The sequence below is a fragment of the Bos indicus x Bos taurus genome, chromosome 15 (assembly GCF_003369695.1).
Source record: "Bos indicus x Bos taurus breed Angus x Brahman F1 hybrid chromosome 15, Bos_hybrid_MaternalHap_v2.0, whole genome shotgun sequence".
Lineage (NCBI taxonomy): Eukaryota > Metazoa > Chordata > Mammalia > Artiodactyla > Bovidae > Bos > Bos indicus x Bos taurus.
In genome coordinates this window covers 55,012,114-55,029,802 of record NC_040090.1, presented here as the reverse complement: position 1 = coordinate 55,029,802, position 17,689 = coordinate 55,012,114, and the positions used below count along the sequence as shown (strand labels likewise).

The following is a 17,689-nucleotide window of genomic DNA, read 5'->3' as shown; positions in this document are numbered from 1 at the left end:
TGGGGTCTCTTCCTTCATGGCTGACCCAGAAGACCTGCCCTTGGGTGTGTGATATGAGGGGACAGCTGACTCCATCAGCAGCAGCAAACCGGCCCTCGTCTCTTCCAGAGGGCCTGTTATCTCTCCCTTTTATCTGACTCCAGCTAAAGAGGGACCCCCCCACCCCAGTAAATTGGGGCTTTGGCCGTGCTGCCATCTGGCTGCAGACTGTCCTCTTCCATTTCAAAGAGAGCATCTTCCCCAAGATTTGGGTACATGAAAGTGAGACAGCAGAGCAGCAAGGAGAGGCAGGGGCAGAGTTCAGAGAAAGCTGGAGAAAGAGCCCACCCCCAAATCCCTCATGTTCCTGAGCAAGAACGCTCTGTCCCTGTGTGTTGTGAGCAGGGTGGAGGAACCCATGCTCTGTAGGTCTCTCCCGCCTGGTCTTTCCAGGGCAGCATTTAGCTCCGTGGGAAGAGGGAGGGCCTGGGCTGAGATGGAATTCTCAGGCATTTCCTGTGGCCCAAGTGACCCTCAACTCTTCCGCAGCCAGAAGCCCACCCTGCCAAGTATGTACCCTCCCACTCTCTCCTGACCCTAAACCCCTTCCCTTTCCCTGCCTCCCACCCCATAGCCGCCTTGTCTAGGCTAGCCTGTCTCAGAAGCTTGGCAGCCTGGGGAGGGGTAGGCAGAGGCACAAAGGAACGGGTGTTCTTCTCCCCAGCACTACCCCTCCTCTGGGCTCCAGGAGCTAAGGGTTTCCTTGTCTCATCTCTGGGGCAAGGCACCAAGCCCAGCCCTGCCTGGCCCCACTCCGGACATTCTTGGGAGTGCGTTTCCCTGGAAACTGGGTGGCTCGGGGGTGCAAGTGCTATCTCTGTAACTGTGTAACTGGAGTGTGTTTATGTATCTCCGGATGTGTTTGTGACTCTGGACTTGTGTATCTCTGTGTTTGTGTCCTTCCCTGTGTTTATGGATCAGAGTGTTCAAGTGGGGAGCAGGGTGAACTCAGGGCTGGTGGTACCAGACCGTCCACGGGTGTGCTCCGTGAAGATAGGAGAACCCACTGACCACTGGCCTATCTGTGGGCATATGCGCAAGAGAACCATTTTCCCTGCCTTGTTCCCTGATCCAGCCTTGGTGGGGGAGGGGACCCCTCTTTGAAAAACCAGAGGACTACCCTAGAAATAACAAGGAGCCCTCTCTGGCTGTGCCGGTCATTGGCTGCATCATTCTGGGCACTGTGCCCAGCCATAGGCAACTTGGAGAGGCACACGTCATAACGAGCAGGGTGGCAGTGACAGGCTCTTCAAGCAGGAATATGTCTGGGCCAGGGGACGGGTGGGAGGGAAGCAGGCAGAAAATAGATGCCAACCCCAACTTGAGTGAAAGCTATGGCCACGGGGCCCTGACGGGAGGGAACCAGGAAGATCCTGCTTCCAGCCTTGTCCCCAGGTACCTTGGGACATCCCAGGCAGCCCTCTCTCTACAGAGCAAGAGGCAGATGGAGCTGGGAAGATGACCAAGGAAATGAGGAGGAATCTTAATCTGGGTCAAGGCTGCCCCACCCTGAGACCACAGTGCCAGACCACATGAAAGATCCGGGAGGGGACCCAGTAGGGAAGGACCCAGAAAGCCACGCAGCGCGGGGCCCAGGCTGTCTAGACAGAAGGTCCCCTACTTTCTGGGAGCCATTTGCTGCCAGCCCCTGCCTCTGAGCCTCCTCCGAGTCTCCTTTGCTCCCCGGGCCCCTTGCTGGTGGGTACGGGCTTCTGGGAGCCAGGATTCCTGAGTAATACAGCTGCCTCCCTCTGGGATCCAGGACGATGAACTGCTTCCTCTTCCACCCAGCTGTCAGTCCTTCTGTGAAATGGGAGGGAAGTCTCCCACAGACTGTCCTCAGACTGTCCTCTGCGATGAGACTGATAAAGATCTCGACTAATAAAGCTCAAAGGAGGGAGAGAAAAAACAAAAGCTCCTAGCTCCCCACTTCTGTGTGCCTGCCTCCTGCCCTGTTTCTCCCTGGCAGTGTCCTCTGTGTCTGTCTGGGTCTGTCCAGCTGGTCGTCACAGTTTCCAGACCGATGAATCACATTTCCTGAGGAGGTTTTTTTTTAAGCCTCCCCCTATTTTGCATTTGACCCTATATGGTTTTCCTTTTTCCTTCAGAAGGGGAATGAATTGCCTGTGCATATGTGAGTGTGTGCATGCATGTGCGTGCATGCGTGTGTGAGTGTGTGTGTGCGTAGTATGGCAGTGTGGGTAGGTGTTCAGCGAGGGTGAAAAAATTGATTGTTTCTCTAAGGAGGTTGACTTTTTTTTTAAGTTATGGAAGGAAATGGCTTTTTAAAAATATTTCTTTATTGGGACTTCCCTCGTGGTCTGGTAGCTAAAACTCTGTGCTCCCAATGCAGGGGTCTGCTTCCCCTGGTGCAGTCAAATAAATAAATAAAAATATTTTCAAAATATTTATTTACGTGGCTACTCCTGGTCTTAGTTGCTGCATGTGGAATATAGTTCCCTGACCAGGGATTGAACCCAGGCCCCCTGCATTGGGAACGTGGTGTCTTAGCCACTGGACCACCAGGGAAGTCCCAGGAAGTGGACTTTTGATTTCAGAGTCTCTCCAAGACTGAGTGAAAGGCTATCTGTGCCTGAGTGAGTGTGGAACCAAGAGAAGGACTGGTGCCTGTGGGGTTGTGTGCTGGAGAATAAATGTGTATGAGACACACTAACTGGGGTGTCTGTGTGATTCAGAGTGTGCACAGTTGAGTGGTGTCTGGCTGAGCAGGTGTTGGTGTGTATTTGAGAGAAAATGTGTGGGGCTGTGTGAGCTCTGAGCATACAGAGGACGTCTGATAGAACACAGCGTGTCCCTTAAGGTTCTGGTGTCCAGACACCAGGTCCTGGAATGCGAGGAATTTTCTGGGACTGAGGCTGGTTGGTGGTTACTTGCCTGGCCCAGAACCTCAGCATGGTCCCAGGGGTTCCAGAGGTGGGTGGCACTCTTTCCAGGCGGTAAGGTACCTCCTTGGGGTGGGCGAGCTCTTTGCTGGAGCTCTTTGCACACTTGGTTGTGGTTGGGAAGGGGTGAGTTGGCTTCCGGAACCCAAGGAAATGGGCTGGCTTGGAAGAGGCAGTTCCTGGGTCCAGTTTGGGTCATGGGGTGAGGTGGACTGCTGAGAGTGTGAGGAGTGGGGGTAGGGCAGAAGAAGAGGTGTATAGGGTGGAGACAGGAGCTAGACTCAAGATTGTTCCCAGAGCACTGCCTCGGCCTGAACTCCCACTTGTCACAGTGGCAGACTGAGGGCCAGAGCTGGACCCAGTGACCTGGCTGGATTCCTGGGACTTTCACTCTTCTCTAATATATTGTTCTTCAGTCACTCAGTCGGGTTGGACTGTGACCCCTCGGTCTGCAGCACACCAGAATTCCCTGTCCTTCACTATCTCCTGGAGTCTGCTCAAACTCATGTCCATCCAGTCAATGATGCCATCCAACCATCTCATCCTCTGTCGCCTCCTTCTCCTCCTGCCCTCAATCTTTCCCAGCATTGGGGTCTTTTCCAGGGAGTCAGCTCTTCACATCAGGTGGCCAGAGTACTGGAGCTTCAGCATCAGTCCTGCCAATGAATATCCAGGGTTGATTTCCTTTAGGATTGACTGGCTTGAGGCTTCTCTCTAATACGTGGAGCCATGGAATGTCAGAGCTTAACCTCTGCTGTCACCAAGGCCAGCCTGCCCACGCTGACCTGGGGGCCGGCCTGGCCCCTTCCCGGTGTCTGGTGACTTCTCACCGCAGAGGGCTCTCAGTGAGACCCCCGCTTCTCCTCACTTCTGCCTCCTGGCTCCTCACCCTCTGGCCTCTGTGTCCCTCCCCTTTCCTTCTCTCTGTCCTCTCTCGTGAACGCTTCCTCCCCGCCGCACTTCTGCCCCCACCCCGGGCTGCGGGACCCCGGCGGGCTCCATGGGCGCGTGCCCCGCCGCGCCCCGCCCCGCTCCCTCCATCCCGCTCCCCTCCGCTCCTCCATCACTTCCTCTTCCCCTCCTCCTATCCTTTGTCCCTCCCTCCTGGCTCCCTTCCCCCGCCGCCGGTGGCCGGCCCGCCCCTCCCCGGGCATTGGTGGCTGCTCGCCGCCTCGCTGCCTCGCCGCTCCGAGCCGGGAGCCGGCGGCGGGAGGTCGGCCCGCCCCCTCAAAGGCCCGGGGCGGGCCGGGGACCTGCAGGGCCGGGGTTAGCGGGGGCAAGCCGTGCGGAGGTCCGAATTCGGTGGTGAGTCCTCAGCCCCCCAGCCGCCGCAGCCCCGGCAGCCCGGCGCTGAGCAGCTCTGGCTGGGAGGGGCGTGGAGGGGGTGGGGAGGCATGCCAGGAGGGGGATCGGGTCCCCAGCCCCACTTTGGGAGCCTGAGGCTGCGAGACTCGGGTGTGTGTGTGTGAGAGAGGGAGCGAGCCCTGAACATATCCAAGTGGGGCGTCTGGGTTCGGGGCCACTCCTCAGCGGGGCAGGCTTCATCTTTCCTAACCCGCGCTCGGTGGTCCCCTCCGTGGGACCTGCCTCTCCATGGGGTAGAGGGTTCCTGGTTAGGACTAGGGGAGCCTGTCTTACGGCGAAGAGGGGTCTCTGATGGAAGGGGCCAAGGCCCTTTCTCTGGTCTTCCCCACACCCAGCCTCCTTTCGGCCAGTTCATTCTGTTTGTGTGGCCAGCAGGGCAGTTGACTGTCGCTCTGAGTGTGTGAGACTGTCTGCTGTCTCTGGGTGCGTCTGTGTGTTTCTGAGTGTGTAGGTGTGTTTGTGTGCAGTGTGCATCTCTCAGAGAAAGGACCCACCCTCTCCTTGGCCCCGTTTCTTCCCCTCCAGATGTGCAGCTCCTTTACCCACCTGCACGCAGCTGGGCCCTGAGCCCCTTTGGGGAGGGGGGACAGGAAAACAACTTTCCCTGGATGAGGAGGGGTTCTGGGGTTTCCTGCGTGGGCTGACCTTTGGCGGTGCGGGGCAGGAGTGAGCAGAGAGGAGGTTTCTTCCCAGAAACAGGCTGACCAGGCCCCCGGGGGCACGGGACAAGAGTAGGGGCAGTGCCTGGGGCCCCTGAGTGCAAATAGAAAGTTAATTTGGGCAGGAGCTGGGCTACAATCAGTCCTGCTGCCCTCTTGCCTGCTCTATTAATACAGATCCAGCTCTGCTGCCTGGCATCACCTATTTATAGCTGGGGAGGCAGCATGGCCACACCCCTCTTATAGAGGAGGGTGAGGGGCAGAGGAGGGGACAGGGGACTCACAGCTAGAGGAGCCAGAGCTGAGGGTCCCTACCTGCCTACACCCTCCTTGGGTGGGCCTGGCACTGATGGGCTGGAATCCACCCAGACTCCCCGGTCCTTCCCAGTCTGGACTGTGTGGTCAGGCTCCTGAGCTGCCCCCTTCTGCCCCCCCACCCCCCAGTCAACCTAGGGTTGAGTGGGTCTGTCTAGACCCTGCGAACTCATCATTAATTAGCTTGTTAAATGGCTGGAAGGAGGGGGATGGGAATGGCAGGGTTCTGTCTGAAACAGCTGTGGTTGTAATTAGGTGGACGGTGTGGCTGGCTAATATTTATTCTGGTTATAATTACTCTGTGATCAGCTCCTCTGATTGGTGGCTTGGCAGGGAAGGCTCCCTCCTTTCCTAACCACCCATCAGCCTTTAGAATTGTTTGTGCCCGCCCGCCTGGGAGGGCCTGTGGGTATACCAACGAAGTGGGCGGTTTTGTCTAATCTGTTATCTGCTGTGGGCTTCTTAGCCTGCTAGCCCCCCATCCATGGCAATACCTAGGATCCCTCCGACAGGCTGCTGAGCTTCTCAGTTGGGGGGCCCGCCAAGGTACCCCACATGGCCCAGGATGCCCTATGCCCCTGTGGCCTGCCTGAGTTGAACTGTCTCAGCATCCAGGAATGTAGAATTCCCTGCCAGTCTTAGCTCAGACTGGCATGAAGCTTGGGGTGCCAAGTGGCAGCAGATTGGGTAGATAGGAGCCTGGGGCCAGGGGCCAAGGATGTGGACAGATTTGGAAGGGTGGGTGGTAGAGAGCACCAGGTCTCTGGCTTCTCCCAACAGAGCATCTTAGGCAGAAGTGCTCCAGCCCCTGGTGTGGCGGGAAGAGGAATTCTGCCAGACAGGCTTAGGTGCTGTGGGCACACCTGTCACCGTGCACACTCCCAGTGCCCCCGGCTATGTTTTCTGACTCCCCTATGCCCTCCCCCTTCCATGCACTCGCACTTCCTGGGCAGGATTGGGCTTGTGTCTACTGCCTGGGAATGTGCTTGGCCGAGGCTGGGCCCATTGGCCTAGGCTTGGCTACACTGCAGGAGAGTCCACGGAGCGGGACAATGTCAGGCCACAGAATGCTTCGACAGAGGGAAAGAGGGTGGCGGTCGCTCTCGATGGTCAGAAAGGGTGGCCGGGGCATCTGACGGATCCATGGTGTGTTTCCCCATGTCCTGTCTCAGAGCTTGTTTGTGATCCTGGAAGTTGCCACCTCTCGAACTGACCCTTCCACCCAAGTGGCAGATAGATGGATCATGAGTCCAGGTTGGGTGGGGGCATGTGGGGGTCTGTGTTCTCTGGAGAACCTTCTCCATTGACAGAGCACTGACATACACTGTCTCTTAACTCTGCAAGTCAGTGGTATTGTCCTCATTTTTCTGCTGAGAGAATTAGACTCAGGGAGGTGAAGTGACTTTCCCCGAAGATCTCACAGGTGGTAATGAAGAAAGTTTAGGACTAGGACTTAGAAGCCAGTGCTCTTTCCATTCGGCCGTGTGCTGTGGAGCCGGGCTGGGGCCTCAGGCACAGGCTGAGTCAGGGGTGGACCATGTGGCTGCTGGGAGTCCAGGTGGGGATGGCTCTTCGGAGCCTGGGGTGAGCCTGCCGGCGCTGCGGGCTGAAGGCTGCCTCAGCCCTGCCCTGCCCCTCTGAGCGTGTGCTTTCTCTGCAGGCTGCATGTTGTGTCTGGGTCAGTCCACCTTCCTCCGCTTTAACCACCCAGCTGAAGCCAAGTGGATGAAGAGCATGATCCCGGCAGGGGGCCGGGCCCCTGGCCCCCCGTATAGTCCTGGCCCAGGTAGGTACCCACTTGGGGCAGGTGGCTGGTTTGGTGGCACCCCGTGGACAGTCCTCCCCCTTGCCGACTCCAGCCACACTTGTAGTGTCAGGGCGGGACGATACCCATGATCTGGGCTTGCTGCCACCTGCCATGGGCCGCTGGGGGAGAGTGCCAGGCAGTCTGGCCACGGGGAGAGATCCAAGAAGTGCTGCTTGGCTGGAACTGGGGAGAATCATGTGCCTGAGGGATGGGGGGGGTGCTCTGCCAGTCTGTGTCCAACTGCCCTGGACGGTGTCACCTCGGTATCTGGGACCCTGACCCTCTTATGTTACCACCAGGGATCCTCACCCTTGAGGGCTGCCTGAGGGTGCAGAAGGAAGCATCAGACTGAGATGTTGTGAGCTCTGGGAGCGGGGGGGGGGGCTCCCACCTGCTTGTGATCTTGTCTTTGGGCTCTGCCCCACCCCCAGGCCATGCCATGCCATGCCAACTGATGACTCAGTGGAGCAGCTGCACTTTGTGTGTGAATTATTGATCCCTAGAGGAGAGTCGGTGATTGTCCCAGGGAACCAGCACAGCCCCCACGTCAGCCCAGCTGCCTTGGGGGTGGGGTGCAGACCAGGAGGCTGCCCATAGGCCTGCCACCCCAGACTTTGCACAGGCATTCAGATGGCTGTTGGGTGACAGGGGTCATCGTGGTACTGGGACAGGTGGACACGTGTGTCAGGGACATCTAGTGGGCTGGCATCAGTGGTTTCAATGGATTGCCTGGGGATATGAGGAAAGATGGGTGCTCACTGGGATCACCAGTATCCATGGCAACTCCTCTGCCTTGGTCCCACACAGCCCCCATAATTTTGGACCAGACTCAGGCTTGCAGAGGCTTTCCCTTCTCCTCTGTGTCCTGTATACTAGGCCCTTGGGGGCTCAGAAGCCTGGGTTCCCAGTCCACTCCCTGGGTAGCTCTACCCTACCTTAGATTGTCATGCCACTCCCTCAGCTGTTTGGGGCAGTGGTTCCAGAGACTCGTGGTTGGTTGACGAGGGCTGGGGCAGGGCAAAAGTAGGCTCCTGCTGGTGTGGCTTAATGGTCTAATTGGGGGCCCTGAGCTGCATCTAGTTGCTGGCCAGCCTGGCTTCCAGGAACTGGCCTTCAGGGCCAGGCCCCTCCCTTGCCTCTGATTGGATAGAGTGCTGCCGCACACACCGTCACCCAGCCCTGGAGGCTGTGTGTGTGTGTGTGTGTTTTCCTGGGTCTCGGCTGCATGTTGACCCCCTGGAACTTCTGGCCCGCTCCCTAGCACACCCCGCTGCTCTTTGTAGAATGCACACCCCGCTGCTCTTTGTAGAATGCGTGCTTGCCCTTTCTGATGGAGAGGTCAAGGAGGTTGGGGAAACCAAGACAGGGAGGAACCTAAAAGTGCCTGGCACTGTTGTGACCTAAGTCATAAAATGTTAGAGCCAGAAGAGCCCTCTTCCTTTAGAGGAGGCAGAACCAAGGCCAGGCGATTTGGGGAAGGTGGTGCAGCAGCAGTCAGTGGCAGAGCTGGCCCCAGGATCTCCTGGCTTCTTTTCTAGGGCCTTGGCAGCCCCGCCTTGCTCGCAGGAAGTGGGGAGCGCTGGCTGTTGTGTATATGCAGCTCCCTAGGGCCCAGGAGGTGAAGATAGGGCCTGAGGCTGTTTGCATTCCCTTCACAGAATCAGAAAGCCTGGTGAACGGGAACCATACCCCGCAGCATGCAAGCCGGGGACCCTCTGCCTGTGGCAGCCACAGTTCCCTGGTGAGCTCTATTGAGAAGGACCTGCAGGAAATCATGGACTCACTGGTGCTAGAGGAGCCTGGAGCTGCTGGCAAGAAGCCTGCCGCAACATCTCCACTATCACCAATGGCCAATGGCGGGCGCTACCTGCTGTCCCCCCCAACCAGCCCGGGTGCCATGTCTGTGGGCTCCAGCTATGAGAACACTTCTCCAGCCTTCTCTCCACTCTCCTCGCCAGCCAGTAGTGGGAGCTGTGCCAGCCACTCACCCAGTGGGCAGGAACCAGCACCTTCCCTGCCCCCCCTGGTGCCCGCCCGGTCCTCCAGCTACCATCTGGGCCTGCAGCCCCCACAGTCCCGACCGAGCGGCGCTCGCCCCTCTGAGAGCCCTCGGCTGGGCAGGAAGGGGGGTCACGAGAGGCCTCCCAGCCCTGGTCTCCGAGGTCTGCTGACAGACAGCCCTGCAGCCACCGTCCTGGCCGAGGCCCGCAGAGCCACCGAGAGCCCCCGGCCAGGTGGGCAGCTGCCCGTGGTGGCGATCAGTCTGAGTGAATACCCAGCTTCCGGTGCCCGGGGCCCGCCCACCAGCATTCCTGGCAGCCCCAAGTTTCAGCCGCCAGTCCCTGCTCCCCGAAACAAGATTGGCACGCTCCAGGACCGCCCTCCTAGCCCTTTCCGGGAGCTGCCAGGCGCTGAGCGGGTGCTGACCACCAGCCCCTCACGCCAGCTGGTAGGCCGAACGTTTTCGGATGGCTCAGCCACACGCACCCTGCAGCCTCCAGAGAGCCCCCGCCTAGGCCGGCGGGGCCTGGACAGCATGAGAGAACTGCCTCCCTTGAGCCCATCTCTGTCCCGCAGGGCTCTCTCCCCCGTGTCCACCCGGACTGCCCCAGATCCCAAACTAACCAGGGAAGTGGCAGAAAGCCCCCGCCCCCGGCGCTGGGCAGCCCACGGGGCTTCACCGGAGGACTTCTCCCTGACACTGGGGGCCCGGGGCCGTAGGACACGGAGCCCCTCGCCCACACTCGGGGAGTCCCTAGCACCCCGCAAGGGCAGCTTCAGCGGCAGGCTGAGCCCGGCTTACAGCCTGGGCTCCTTGACTGGGGCTTCACCCCGCCAGAGCCCCCGCGCCCAGAGGAAGCTCTCCAGCGGGGACCTGCGGGTGCCTGTCACCCGGGAGCGGAAAAACAGCATCACGGAGATCAGTGACAATGAGGATGACCTCCTGGAGTACCACCGGCGGCAGCGCCAAGAGCGGCTTCGGGAGCAGGAGATGGAGAGGCTGGTGAGCGTATGCCAGGGAGGCTGCGGGCATCACAACAGGGGTTCTGCCAGGGTGTGGGCGGGCCAGCTGGCAAAGAGGGAGGGGTGTGTGGACAGAGCCTGGGCTTCCCAGGCTTCTCCACTTCCAGGATACACCGCAGTGACCTGGATGCCAAAGCTTTGTCCCCTGAAGAACTTCCTTTGAGGTCTCTAAGGCCTGACTTCAAACGCATGCTAACTTTGCATTTATTCTGTGACACAGTGTTTGTTTTCACGTGTAAGTTAACATTTCACATGATTTACTAGAATACAGGGAAGCTCTAGGAAAACACACCATGTTTAGGATGAAGCTTTGTACCTCTCAGTTTGAGAACGCAGGGCTTAATGACTAGAAGGTTGAAGCCCTGAGAGGGGAGTGGATTTGTTCAAGGTCACACAGCACGTCCTGGCAGAACTGGACTTGGAACCCATACCTCCTGTCTTTCTCTCCTGTCTTCTCCAGGCTTTTCTTTAAAAAAGCCTCTGGTCCCTCTTTCTTGCTTCCCTTTGTTGTGGTGGTTGTTTAGCCGCTTAGTCATGACCGACTCTTTATGACCCCATGGACTGTAGCCTGCCGGACTACCTGTCCGTGGAATTTTCCAGGCAAAAATACCGGAGTGGGCTGCCCTTTGTTTCTCTTTGGCCTCTCAATGGGTGGGAGCTGCTCACCTTAGCCTACGCAGGATCATCTGAGATGGGGGGAGAAGCAGAAAACACGGTAGGCAGCCCTGGCTGATCTGTGGCCAGTCTGTGTGACAGTAATTGTGTGTGTGTGTGTGCGCACGCACGCACACGCACGCATGGGTGTATTTGGGGGCCGGGTGTGGCTCTGGGCAGCTGTCCTGGAGATGGCATCTGAGCTGGGTGGGGGCTGGGATTCCCCAGATAGCGCAGGGAGCGTGGGGGCTCTGGCTGGTGTCTGTACCCTGGAGCACATGCACAGGGAAATAGCTTCTGCCCTCTCTCCCTTGTGAGCAGGAGAGCAGGGTCCCTGGGGGCCCCGGGACCCAAGGATTAGTTTAAGGAGAATCAGAACAGAGGAGGTTTGTCTGGAGCCCTTTTGGAAGAAAGAGGCTGGGACAGCTTTGGGTGAGGTGAGGGTGTGGGACAGTGTGTGTGTTGGGGCGGGGGTGTCGGGGAAGGATGAGGCAGGACCCCCCAGTCTCTTCCACGGCCGTATCTTCTATGTTTTTGCCTTGGCCTAGATGAGAATGCTTGACCCGCCCTGGGGTCTCATTCTGGAGGGGGGATAATGAGCCTGGCGCAGGCAGAGTGGTGGGCCCAGCCTCCCTCAGCTCCACTCAGCCTTCCCGCCACTGCCCCACCCCACCCCCAGGTGCCTCACCAGCCCTGACCTGCCCCACCTGCCACTTTAAATCTCAGAGGCTGCCTGCCCTGCTCCTCCCACCTCAACCGGGCCGCTTATCTGTGTCCTGGGGCAGGGGCGGGGGCACTGGCCCAGCCTCCTGGGTGCTGAGACTCTGTTCCTGGTTTTCATGCCATGGAACTGGGCAAGCAGCAGGAGGGAAGCTGGGTAAGTGTCTGGGGGAGGTCCTGACCAAACCGTGGTGAGAGACACCAGAGGTGGTGGGACGCCAGGGAGTCAAGGGAGCCTGGGGGAGGCTCCAAGTCTGGGGTGTAATGAGTGGAAGACGGGGCATGCCTGTACTGTCCCGTCTTCACCTCCAAGGCCCCTGGGAGGTGTCTGGGTGGGCTTTGTACAGGGACGGGGCAGATGGAGTGGCTGGGCCAGGGACCCAGGCAGCAGCCCCCCATGCTGGCAGGGGGCCGAGAGCTGCCAGGAGGTGGCAGGGAGCTGAGACAGGAGTAGGGCCGCGGCAGGGTGTGCGTGCCCTGAGCACCTTGCTGTGTGAACCCGCGTCAGGCCCCTGTGGGCCCCCGCATCTGTGTCCCAGCCGCGTCTGTGTGGGCGCCCACCTGTCTGTGTGCTAGACTGTGCTTATCCGTGTGAGTGTGTGCCAGTGTGCGTCCGTGCGTGTCAGGGCGGGTGTCTTTGTGTGTGCCTGCCTGTTATTGCAGGCCGGGGCTCGTGCTGTGTCCTTGTGTGTGTCAGTGCTGCTATGTTGGGGTCTCTGTGGGTCCTGGTATCTTTGGATCAACGTGGATCCGTGTCCGCATGAACACCTGAAGTGTTTATCTGTATTCTCACCATGGTCTTAAGTGAGAACGTGCTCACCAGCGTGCGCTCCTGAGTGTGTCCCTGTGTGTCCACCAGGAAACCCACCTTGGGGCAGAATGAGAAGGGAGACAGGAAGGCAGGAGGCGCTGGTCACCTGGGCAGGGGGCGCACAGCCTGGTTCCCCCCGCCTGCCCTGGGGCGCCCGCCCTCCTTCCATCAGCCTCCCCAGACCTTGGGCCCAGGGCTCTCCTGACTTGATTCTGCATCCGAGCTCCTGACAAGATGCCGAGCCTGGTTCTGGGCAGCCTCCTGGCCCCAGGACCGTCCGCTCATGCCCTGCTCTGTCCGCCCTCCCAGGAACGCCAGCGCCTGGAGACCATCCTGAACCTGTGCGCCGAGTACAGCCGGGCTGACGGGGGACCTGAGGCCGGGGAGCTGCCTAGCATAGGGGAGGCGGCCGCAGCCCTGGCCCTGGCCGGCCGGAGGCCCTCACGAGGCCTCGCGGCGGGCACTGGGGCCCCGGGGCGCGGCAGCGAGGAGCCTGGAGGCGCCGCCCAGCGCCTGTGGGAGAGTGTGGAGCGCTCAGACGAGGAGAATCTCAAGGAGGAGTGCAGCAGCACTGAGAGCACCCAGCAGGAGGTGGGACCCAGTGGGGGCTGGAGCGCGGGGTCCGTGGCTGGGGGCTGGGGTCCGAGGAGGCAGGCACGCAGTGGGTACCAAGACCCTGCGAGCAGGCAGTAGCGGAAGTCGGGGACACTCAGGGCTGAGAGGTGTAGAAATGAGGAGGCAAGGAAGAGGGGCAGGTGCTGATGAGTCTCCCAAGCCATAAATATGCTTTATGACCTACCTTTCCTCGGGGCCCCACCCAGGCCTGGCTCTCAGCGTTGAGTCCTTATTCCCTGCAGCCGAGCCATGTTGCTCTTCTTGTAGGGAGGGGAATTTCCTCCTCTCAGTCCAGCTGCTCCTTCTGAGTGTCCTGAGACACAGCGATCCATTTTCTTAGTCTCGTCCTGGGAGGCTCTAGGCTCCCCCAAGCTGACGGCCCCCCTCCCCTCCAGCACGAGGATGCCCCCGGCACCAAGCTCCAGGGAGAGGTGCTGGCCCTGGAAGAGGAGCGGGCTCAGGTGCTGGGGCGAGTAGAGCAGCTCAAAGTCCGGGTGAAGGAGCTGGAGCAGCAGCTGCAGGAGTCGGCCCGAGAGGTGAGAGCAAGGGCCCTGGGTGGGACTCTTCCCAGGCTCAGTGATAACCCCAAGCGTGGCCTGAGCTGCCCTGAGTGGCCTTGACATGGACCCTGCTGTGATCTGCAGGCTGAAATGGAGCGGGCGCTTCTGCAGGGGGAGAGGGAGGCCGAGCGGGCGCTGCTGCAGAAAGAGCAGAAGGCGGTGGACCAGCTGCAGGAGAAGCTGGTGACCTTGGAGACGAGCATCCAGAAGGAGAGGGACAAGGTAACCCACAACCTGGCCTGGCTCCGTGCTGGGCGCCAGCAGCCTGGGAGAAGAGGAGAGGGGCCCTTTACCCCTTACCTCACTGTCCATCCCGCAGGGGCAGGGGGCCTTGTCCTCGGTGGAAAGTACCGGCGTGGAGGGTGCTGCCAGGGTCTGGGCTGGTGTCTGGGGTCTCCTCTGCCTGGGTTTCTGTTCTCCCTCTGGGTGCCTGGGTGCCTGCCATTCTGGGCCCTCCGTGCCCCTTCTTGGAAGTGTCAAAGCCCCTTCTTGGGTGGTGAGCACTGCCCAGGTGACCGGTGCTGGGGATTGATTCAGGTCCAGCCCCCGCATTGGAGGCCATCCCCTCCAAGCAGGGCTCTGGGACTCAGGACGTGAACTTTGGGAGATGTCCCGCAAGTCTCTGCTTCCCCTGAGCCTTCAGGATCTGCAGCCTCCCATCCCAGGGGGTCCCAGCTCCTGCCCCTGCCCCTTTCAGATTTCCTGCCAGCCTGCAGGGGCCGCTCCGTCCCACAGGGGCCGTGCCAGCCACTCCCAAGATGCCCAACAACGTGCCAAAAGCTCCGAAGTGGAGAGGGGCCACCTCTTTCCGGACTTGACAGTATTTTTCCAAGAATTAATTTTCCTTCTGGATTTTTTGGAGAGTGTCTTCCTCCTGCCCCTCAATTTTGAAGCTCTTAAAAATTCGTTGACCTTCCCATCCTTTTTAAATTTTTTTATTTTTTGAGCTTTGGCTCTGGCCCCCAAAACCACACTCCCAAATTCTGTGCCAAATTAACTCCACGCTTACCAACCAGGCCTGCACTAACGCCCTCTCTAATCACTGTCCTGGGCTCTCCGCATGCCCCTAACTGCCAGTGCCACCCACCCAGGCAGGGCTGAGCCATGCCTGCTTTTGCACTAACTCCATGGGCACCTGTGTGCCCTTGGCCTCTCCCGTCTAATGTTGCCTCCTTCCTTTCTTGGTGTGGGACCCCAGGGTTTTGATCAGAAAGGAATGGACAGCAGGTACAGCTGAATTTTCTCAAGGGGGCATTGGCAGGAGGGGTCCAAGAATGGGGAAGGCTGGCTTGGCTGAGGAGCCTCTCGGCCTGAAGACCTCCTCTCAGTTGGAAAAGCCAGGGTGCGGCCTCCATAGCCTGTTGGCCGTTTCCTGTGCAGAGGAGAGGCAGGCTGAGGTCCAGCCATCATCTGCCTTCCCTCCTGAGCAGAGGGGTAAGGAGGTCAGTGGTAGTGGCATGGCCGGGGAGGGTGTGGACAGAGGCTCTCTGCCACCAGTGGCTACCCTTCTGAGTTTTCCTCTGGGGCTTCCCAACTGCAGATACTCCAACCAGAGGGTGGGAAGAAGGGGTAGGCCTCTTCCCTATAGGGCATCGTAGGCTGAGTCCAAGCCTGGGGAAGTGCTTAGATCTCAGAAACTGGCCTGATCATGTCCCCCTCTCCTGGATGGGGATGGGAACCTCATGGAACAGAGGGGTGGGTAGAGGAAACAGGAGGACTCTGGGGTGATGCTCAGCATTTTAGCAGGAATCTGCCTAGCCTCATTTCTCATTGCCCTGGCATTGCCTGAGGTGTGGACTTTGCCTTCTCTCTGGGCCCAGTTATTTGAGGTGGTGGTGGTGATGGTGATGGAGATGGTGGTGGCCATGGTGGCAGCAATGGAGAAGTTTCCCTTAGCTGCCCGCCCCAGGCCATGGCCCCACTCTGGCTTTGGAATCCGTAATCACAGTCTCTCCTCTGCCTGTCCTTCGGAGGGGGTGACTCACCAGCCCCTCCCCTCATCCCCCTTCCCGCCCTCAGAGGTGTCATCTCACCCCAGACAGAGCCATCCACCTCCTCTCTGTACCCACTCCTGGGGCTCCTATTACCATGGCGACGGCCGAACTAATTGCAACCCTCATCCTGCTGAAGTTCAGGCTGCAGAGCCAGCACCCCACCCCCACCCTGGGCAGGAGTGGGGGAGGCTAAGGGGGTTGGGTTGGGGTCCCCTCCGCTGCACTGCTGCACTGCCGTAGCTTCAACATCCTCGGCTTGCAATTCACACCCAACCCCTGGATTTAACCCTCACCAATTCTCTTTTTTTCCAGGGCTAAATTTTGGTCTCTGGGCAAGTGGGAGAAGGGGAGGGGCAGGAGCTGGAGGCTCCGGGTTTGTGATGTGGAACCAGCTTTGGCTTTGAGCGGTTTGGAGAGAAAACAGAGGGCCTCTTCGTAGGACCCCCCCATCCCCCAAACCTCTCTAGTTCAGGGGACTCCAAGAGACCAACATTTCTGCCTGGCCCACACCCTTGCTTCGGACACCGTCGCCTGCACCTGAGTCCGGTCTCGCACCCCGGCTCCTTGCCTTTCCCAGTCTGCACCTCCTCCTCTTGACTGTCTCCTCTTTCGATCCTGCTGCTTTTCTCCCCCGCCTTCTCTGCTCCCGCCCGCCCCGCGCCCCGCCCCGCGCCGCCGCGGCCCCGGGCCGGAGTTGAGGAGTGTGTGTTCTGTTTCTCCCCTGTGCCCGCCCCCTCCGCCTCCGGCGACCAGGAGAGGGCGGAGCTGGCCGCGGGACGGAGGCACCTGGAGGCCCGCCAGGCGCTCTACGCCGAGCTCCAGACGCAGCTCGATAACTGCCCCGAGTCAGTGCGGGAACAGTTACAGGAGCAGCTGAGAAGGGTCAGTTTCACCAGCCCCCCTCCCCGCCCCCGAGGGCCGCCCGCCCGGAAGAGAGGAGCGGTGGGCCGGGAGCGCCCGGGCCCTGCAGTACCTGCCGGACGCCAGGGTCGGTGCTGTGGCTTGGAGGGGACAGGGAAGGATGGGGGTGGTTGGGGATGGAGGTTCTCCTTTCTGCTGCTGCAGGCCGCGCTGCCCGGGAAAGCGGCAGGGCCGAGCGGAGGAAAGAGGGCAGGGTGGGGGCAGGGCCCCGCCTCCGTTTCCCCGGGTCCAGCCCCCAGAGCTCTCCCCTCTGTGGCCTGGCCTTCCAGGCACAGAGTGGGATCGTGAGCACTACCCGACCCCCTTTGTCACTGTCATTCAAGGAGGCCGAGGCCCTGGAGACGGAGACGAAGCTCTTCGAGGACTTGGAGTTCCAGCAGCTGGAGCGGGAGAGCCGCGTGGAGGAGGAGCGAGAGCTGGCGGGCCAGGGACTGCTCCGGAGCAAGGCCGAACTGCTCCGCAGCATCGCCAAGAGGAAGGTGCGCCCGCCCCATCCCGGGCAGTGCCGGCTTGACCTCACCTGGCTGAGCCTCGGTCTCATCATCTGTAAAACAGGAACAATAACACCCTGTTGTTATCATTAAAGGAGATGATGTATGTGGAAACAGCATAGGATGTGGTGATCATAGTAAGCACTCAGGGAACAACAATAGCCATTGTTTAGAAACTCAGACACGCGCCCCCTCCCCCCCCCCCCAACTTCCCCGCCCCCCTCCAGTGGAAGGTGGATGGGGCTCACATTCGGAGCTGGGCACTGGCTGGGCCGGGAAATGAGAGATGGAGATGGAGGACAAGGAGGAGGGAGCTGAGGAGGAGGCTTGCCCCTTGTGGAGGTCTCTGTCCGATGCTGAAGTGCTGGGACACAGACCTGAGATCTGGATATTAGAGCCAGCCTGGGGTCCTAGAAAGGCATCACTTGGGTTCCAGTCACAGCTCAGCCCTGGTTCAGCTGAACTGTGAAACAAGGGGACTGGGTATTGCATCTGTCTTGGTCAAGTCTGGTGCTTTAGATGCTCTAAAATCGACTCCTGATCTCAGCCAGACCCGGACAGGGTGATGGGTGAGGATGTGTTAAGTAAGAGTTAGGAAGATGTGGGTGAGGAGACGGGGTTGGATGGCCCAGGTGTGTTTGTGGATACACATGTGTGCATGTGCACTTTGCCAGGCTGGAGGGAGTAGGTGGGAGGTGAATGCAGTGAGATTGGGGAAGGGTGTCAAAAAGTGGGGCTTGATGGCTAGTCTGAGTTTGGTGGTAAGTGGGGGAGTCACTGAACTTCCCCCTGAGTCCAGATCCCTTGCTTC

The 17,689-nt window shown here is 59.7% G+C and overlaps 1 protein-coding gene across 18 annotated transcripts in view; it reads left to right on the top strand.

The window, feature by feature from the left end:
• The window catches only part of PHLDB1 (pleckstrin homology like domain family B member 1), a 48,753-nt gene that overhangs the window by 8,935 nt on the left and 22,129 nt on the right, over window positions 1-17,689 (top strand). For 11 of the 18 annotated variants that reach the window (XM_027563560.1, XM_027563559.1, XM_027563565.1 and 8 more), the window contains 7 exons: window positions 6,942-7,067; window positions 8,747-10,092; window positions 12,607-12,888; window positions 13,308-13,448; window positions 13,557-13,694; window positions 16,220-16,348; window positions 16,711-16,866. In XM_027563560.1, the coding sequence (XP_027419361.1) occupies window positions 6,942-7,067; window positions 8,747-10,092; window positions 12,607-12,888; window positions 13,308-13,448; window positions 13,557-13,694; window positions 16,220-16,348; window positions 16,711-16,866 (2,318 nt within the window). Of the gene's footprint in view, window positions 1-4,092; window positions 4,248-6,941; window positions 7,068-8,746; window positions 10,093-12,606; window positions 12,889-13,307; window positions 13,449-13,556; window positions 13,695-16,219; window positions 16,349-16,710; window positions 16,867-17,689 lie in introns of those variants that run through there. The other 7 variants (XM_027563564.1, XM_027563576.1, XM_027563571.1 and 4 more) reach the window with 2 other exon arrangements.